The sequence below is a fragment of the Tuber melanosporum genome (assembly GCF_000151645.1).
Source record: "Tuber melanosporum whole genome shotgun sequence assembly, scaffold_224, strain Mel28".
NCBI lineage: Eukaryota > Fungi > Ascomycota > Pezizomycetes > Pezizales > Tuberaceae > Tuber > Tuber melanosporum.
The window spans coordinates 5,985-13,155 of NW_003298891.1; the positions used below are offsets into that span (position 1 = coordinate 5,985).

General features: G+C 36.5%; 1 protein-coding gene; it reads left to right on the forward strand.

The window, feature by feature from the left end:
- Positions 1-4,595: 4,595 nt before the first annotated feature.
- GSTUM_00000766001 (uncharacterized protein) lies at positions 4,596-5,537 on the forward strand. XM_002838116.2 has 3 exons: positions 4,596-4,879; positions 4,951-5,194; positions 5,250-5,537. Exons 1-3 carry the CDS (start codon positions 4,763-4,765, stop codon positions 5,306-5,308), a joined length of 420 nt encoding a protein of 139 aa, XP_002838162.1. The 5' UTR covers positions 4,596-4,762; the 3' UTR covers positions 5,309-5,537.
- The last annotated feature ends 1,634 nt before the right edge of the window (positions 5,538-7,171 follow it).

Here is a 7,171-nt window from a genome sequence, read left to right on the forward strand (position 1 = left end):
ACCGTGCTGGTCTTTTAACGGTCGCGTCTGGAATGTGAGAGGCGAGTTATAACTCTCCTCTTTATAGCCCATAGCTAGAACTACAGTTCAATTCTTTTCTCATAGTAGCAAGAGTGAAGAATACACAAGTGAGTCTAAAGGAAAAGGAGATCGAGAAAATAGGGCAGTTAGATCATTATTTAAAAAAGGGTAACACCAAGAATGTTTCACCAAGAACTTGTTGTAAAGTAGGTTTCAAAAATGTTTCATTTAATAGCAAGAATATTTCGTTTCAATAGATGTTTTGTTTCGATTTAGTAATATTTCAAGAAAATGTTACAAGATTTGTTTCGATAGAAGATATTTTTTTTGTAAGGTAGAATGTTTCATCAGGTGAAGTGTTTCAATTGCTTGGGTAGGTGAAGTGTGTAAGTGTATTCTAGATAGTCATAGAAGCACCGGACTCATAACGTATTAAAATTTATCACAGTACAATCTTAATAACTATGTAGAGGAATAGTATAAAGTATGAAGTTTATACTATGGGTATGGTAGCTGAGGAGGAGGTAAAAGTGCAAAGGCAGATTGATAGTAGTTCTTATCTTAATCCTCTTAAGCAAAGTGGGCAGTAACTCACTATATATACAAGTGCACATAACCTTGTGTAACTAAGATAAAAATAGGAAAAATAATGGAAGAATATAAGTGTGACAGTATTTAACCTTAGGGGACTTCCCAAAGAAATATATATAAAGTTGTGTAGATAAGTAGTGGTGTGAAAGGGATACTTAAACATTATGAATCTGATGACCACGAAGAGTACATAAAATATGCATAAGTAACTGAAATATTCCGAACATCAAAATGAAAACATACCTATAATTCCTGATCATTATCATGAAATATTAAAGACATGTATAGTCACTCAGCGGAAGTGTTTGTGAAACTGGTCTCAGATGACTAAGCTGCCTTGCCAAAATACCATCTTTCAACAAAGTGTAAAGTTGATAGTGACCGTTTACCCCATTGGGACCATGATCATTTACATATCTACACCCACTGAAGCCTCCTTTACCTAATTAATTGATTTATTAATTTCCTCTACCTTTTTTACCAATAGTTAAGCATTCTGGAAATATGAAGTATGCCGCAAAAAAAAGACCCTCACCTAAAACTAGCTGGAGATAAATGAGCCTTTCAGAGAAGGGCATGATAATCACCTTTTTCTACTGCCTCCAAAACATTGCCTTGGTGGCTCAAATTATTAGACGCCAATGGACAACAGTTAAGAGCTTTCTTGTCTGGGCATGTGAATACCAATCTCTTGAAAATCTTCCTCACACCAGTCACACCTTTATTTTGAGTGGTCAACTGCATCGCATAATTATATAGGCAGCCAAGTCCAACCGGAAAATGACCAGATGCGCCTTCAGGGATCACTATGCACCTGGTGTTTCTCTTGATACTGGTAACTCTTTATGCTACCCAGACTGACAGGATATAATTGCCTACTAAATTTGCCTGCATAGTGGACCAGGTACTCAGAGAAGCAAACTTTAAAAAATGGATAGCCAAGTTAACACCTAGGTTAAAGCCTGATCATGTGGCTAAGAGATTGAGATAGGCTACAGCTCATAGGGACTGGACAGTTGAGGATTTTGAAAGTGTGATTTGGAGTGATAAATGCAGTATGGAGAAATTCAAGGATACAAAGCAACAATGGGTATTCAGAGAATCTGCAGAGAAGTGGTTGGCAGATTGTGTACACCTAAAGGAGAAGGATAAGGGAATCTCACTTATAGTTTAGGGGTACTTTTGGGGTAAAAAAAAGGTCAATTAGTTCCTATTACTCAAACTATCAATAAGACCAGGTATGTTAAACTTTTGAGAAAATATCTTTTTCCTGTTATTCATCAAATTATTTCCTTTGGTATACAACTTGAAGATGTTCTTTTTTAGCAAGATAATACTCTGGTTCACAAGGCATATAGTGTTATGGATTGGTTGGAGAGAAATTGTATTGAGGTTGTGAACCATCTCCCTTATTCCCCTGATTTAAATCCTATTGAGCATGTATGGGTTGAGCTTCAAAAGCGATTGCACCAGCAGTATCCAAGGATTGCAGATACTCTAGGAGGAAAAGAGGCTGTTAGAAGAAGACTTGTACATGTATTACCATTGGTTTGGGAGACAATTCCTGAGGAGTTTTTTGAGAAGTTGTGGAAATCAATGCCTGATAGGGTGGCTGCAGTTTTAGAAGCAAGAGGAGATTATACAAAATATTAGCTAGTTTAATTTATGGCAGGTCAATTGACCATTGAATGTTAAGAGATGCCAGTATGTAATGATCTCTCCTTAGACAATTAGTTCTTGGCGATGGGGAACGATACTGCTTTTCTTCTGTTTCTTTCCTTAGTCTTACGATAGCATTAGGCCTCTGCCTAAGTTTCTGATAGTACAAGACCTCTGTGTTCTACCGGGAACGCCTATCGTAAGCATTTTCTAACTCATCTTCATGAAGAGCTTTCCTTGGCATAACGATAATGTTGCAATAAAGATAAAGATCGTCAAGGTGTGCTATATTCGTTAAAGTAATAAGTAGTAAAAATACTTAGAACAAAGCGTGAAGAACCTATCCTCCTTGGCCGCATCGGCCTCCTTATATAGTATTCTTCCTGCCCAAAGTCATGTGACCCAAAGTGGTCACATCTGCGAAACCAAATCATAACAAACTAGTCATGTGACCAAAGTGGTCACATGCTCAAAACCCATGACCTCATAGCGTGTTGATGTGCAAAAACTCATAAACCAATCATAATACAATAAACAAATCATATGACTCAACTGAGTCATATGCATAAAACCCATGACCTCATAATGAGGTCATGTGCGAAACATAAATCATATGTGCAAGGCATACCCACAAGGCACACTTGCAAGGCATACTTGTCAGGCGTACTTCCCATGACTCATATTTGAGCCATGTGTAAAAGCATCACAAATCCTACATATAACAAATCATATGACTCGAATAAGTCATATGTGTAAAACAATAACATACTTGTGACTCATAACCATGCGTCATATGAAAACCTTTTCCTCGCCAAGCCACATTTGTGACACAGTGGTTGTTGAGCGTGAACTCGAACTCACACATGCGCACACCCGTTGACAACCCCACCGCCACTGCCCTGCCATATGTCACAACCCCAATTAAACATTCTCTCAGATCATGAACACTTCTGCCGAGTGACTGTATGCTATAAATATCCTAGCTGTAGTAATGTCTGCAGTGTATAGGATTAACCAGAATATAAACCAAGTCTGAAAATAGGTGTTATTATTAAGTAAAATATACTTATGAAATGAATCAAAAAATTTCCACAAAAACTACATCCATTACTACAATTAGGATATGTTTTATCTTACTTTATTAATATTTCTTGGTTTCAGTTTATGGTTATATCTGTATTACTTTTTTTTGTTTACCAAATATTTTTTTATCTTTACATATATTCCTAGACTTTACCTCCATGATTATCTCCTCAGCCTAACTATAATTTCCCTTATAATTTCTTTATTCATCCAAGGTTTTTTGAATTTTCTTGGCAGATTCTCCATATCAAACATGGTTGTTGTTATGTTTTTTCTAACTATATTATTGTTTTACATAATTATACTTATATTTTTTCCTATTATATTTCTTTGTTATATAAGAATTATATGTAGGATGTAAACCTGTAGATATAGATACTACTGTTCTCTTTATTTAACAAGATTTAAGAACAAGAAGTTCTACCAATCTGCCTTTATACCATAAATCTTCTTACTAAAATCATACTCATAATATCCTTTTAATAGTATTTTTATAAAGTTTATGTTGATATTAGGATTATAATATTTAAAATATTCAATTGTATAAATTAAAACTTAGATTGATCCATATAAGGTATCTCCTACCTGATAAATTTACTGGTATAATTCTGTTACATGATCAAGTATATTTGATTTTAGGAGCCACTTGAGATTCTTGAAAGTAATGAGGTATAGTTTCCTGAAGAGTATGATACTATTATATGAAAATACCCTGCAGATATCGAATATTATTACAGCAGCTTAATGTCTAAAATATTAGATTTAAGAGAAGACTTTGGGTAACCCTCCTGTTATAGACAATTAAGGTTGTCTCCAGTTGTATAAGTACCATTATACAATAAGAGAGATCATATACGTAATCCTAATAACAACCTCCATAATGTCTGTTCTTTGCTTTCTCCTACCTACTCCAAAGAGGCATCTAGGAATTCAGTTATGAGTGAGGAGGACGAAATAACCCTTACTTCATTTCCATGATTGTGTATGATGTGGTTTCTGCTTAAGCTTCTCTTGCTTACATTAGAATGTTATGAAAAGGTAGAAGTAGAAGATTTTCTTTTGTTATTTTTTCTTATTAGGTATTTAGGTCATGTCCTAGGCTATGATACATGTCATAAATAAACCGCGGTTTTAACAAAAAAAAAATAAAAATAAAAAATAACAACAAGTTATTTTTCTAGTTAACCCAAATTGACTGTGCCGTAACTTTCCTCTTATCCCTATCATACCCCACTGTATTTGGAGGTCAATCGCTATTTCAACCCGACCACACCCATCTTTCTACTTCCCTTTTCCCTCACCACCGTGCGCTTGCTCTCGTGTCAATACAAAGGAAAATACAATCAAAGTTTCCAACGTTACGCCGAACCAGAAAAATAACTCCAACAGAGACTCAAATCAATCGATCATGCGTGTCGCCTCTCCTTTTGGCTTTGCTCTCTGCGCCCTAGTCGCCACCGCTTTTGCTCAGGATGTGGTTGAGATTGTTAAGCAGAAGCAAATTGAGTGCGAGAGAAAGACCGTGGTTTGGAGGCCTCTTCCTCATTTGCGCTCTTCCAGATGGCGAGACTGACATTTGGAACGGGTGGCATACAGAAAGGTGACACTATCAATGTTCACTACCGAGGTACCCTCAAGGAGACTGGCGATCAATTCGATGCTTCCTACGACCGTGGCCAACCATTCACTTTCACTCTCGGCGAAAACAGAGTTATCCAGGGATGGGAGAGGGGCTTGCTGGACATGTGTATTGGGGAGAAGCGGAAGTTGATTATCCCATTCTCACTTGCGTACGGCGCTGGTGGAATGCCACCTGTTATTCCGGCAAAGTCGGACCTAGGTACATGCTCTGATTCCCGCACAGTTGAAAGTGCTCTGACAGGATGGCACCATAGTTTTCGAGACAGAGCTTTTAGGAATCCAAGGGTTCAATCCTGAGAAGCAGGAATTGTAGATGACTTTCCTGTATTGCTTTTTATCTCCCTTTTGTCTTGACCTCCTCGAGACACACGATGGTGAATGCCTGTAGCATGCCTCCGTTAATTGAAATATCGGTTATGTTCACTGGCGTTCAGTATGGCTACACCGGTGTTTACTTTATCCTAGGACAATGAGTCATGGCGAGGGACACTGTATCTGTTATTATTCTACCAATGGAGTGTTCAACTTTTATTTTACCCATATACCTCATAGTGTATTTGCGAGTCATTGTATGTGTTCCCGCCGAAAACCTCCCGGTTACGGATAGTTGTTATCTATATCAGCCTCCAATCTGTAACCGAAAGGCCCGCACTATCCTCAATCAGTTCCTGGAGCCTGAACATTATAAGGGCTCCCCACTTCCTCCATGTAAAAGCACCTCGGTTTGCGGCAAGGTTCTTCCGTTCCCAAATCGACGCAGCCCGTCCTTTTCCTGCAGCAGCTAGCTCCTCCCTATCCTCACATTGCTAATGTTGGGCTGGCCGAGCGCCGCATGGTTGCAACGTCAAGTCGTGTAAATTATCCATCGGTAACCTTTCGACATACGGGTATTGGCATATCATGGGGGTATTCGAACTTAGACTGAGATGGAGATATCCTATATAAAGTATGGGGACAAAACTTTTCATCTGGTGCGGCAATGGCAAGTCCACTATCATATATTTATTGCCTATGCAACCACAACTGGTATTATAATGAACTGAAAATGTATGTGTATCCATTAAATATAGAAAAATCTTCATCTTAGATTGCAGAGAAAAAGAATCAATACTCAGTATACTATTTCTTTACATTTAAAACTGCAGCCACTTGTCTAGGCATATACTTCCACAGACTTTTAAGAATGACTCTTCAATATCTCAGTCCAAACTACATTAAGAGCTTCTCCTAAAAATCTTCCAATATTATCTGGCTACACCTTAGTCTTGTGGATGTCAGGAAAGTACTAATGTAGCTTTTTGTTAAACATTTTCCAATAGCTTTCAATTATATAAAAGTCAGGTAAATTGAGGAACTACTGCTTAAGTAGTATATTGGCTTCTTTAAACCAAGTGACAGTATCTCTTGTAGTATCTATCTTTGCACTATTTCAATAAAATATAGAATTTTCTATTGTATTAACCACCTCCTGTCAAGTATCAATAAAAATATCTTTCAAAACTCCAATATATACATATCTATCCATACTCTTTGGATAAACAAGTATCTGAAGACCTTTATTTTTACCTCAAATACAGGCCTACACTATTAGCTCCATCCCAAGTGTTTTAATCAGCTCACTAATATAGTAATTATGCTAGTTTTCCTCTCATGCTTTGAACAACTAAATATTCTTAAAATCTTTAGACTTTTCAATTACACATTTATGATTAAAGAATCTGACAGCATTCTCAATTTTCTTCTCTGTCTAATCATTATACTTGTTGGATCAAGCCAGCCTCCTAACATTTTAGTTATTCTTTGGGAATTTTTAAATTTTTCTTTTCCTAACTCTTTACTTCTTAATATTAGCTAATATATAAGTTCAGTTAATTGTATTTACAAAATCCTGTAGAACCACTCTATTGGGGAATTTGTGTAAGAGTTAATATACTAGGTAAAAATAAATACGGGTTTTAATAATTTCCGATCTTCCTTGGTTTGGAAGGTTTCTCATATCACTTCGCTTTTTATACAAACAGTATAAACATGGAAGAGTACACTTCTATTGACTAAAGCTCTTTTTAATTTCTGAAAAAGTCAAATTTGTATTTCTCAGATTAATCCTTGGTTAATTTTTTGTTTCAAAGTTATAATAGCTTAATTGATAATTAAGAAGAAAGTTTATACGGTGTTA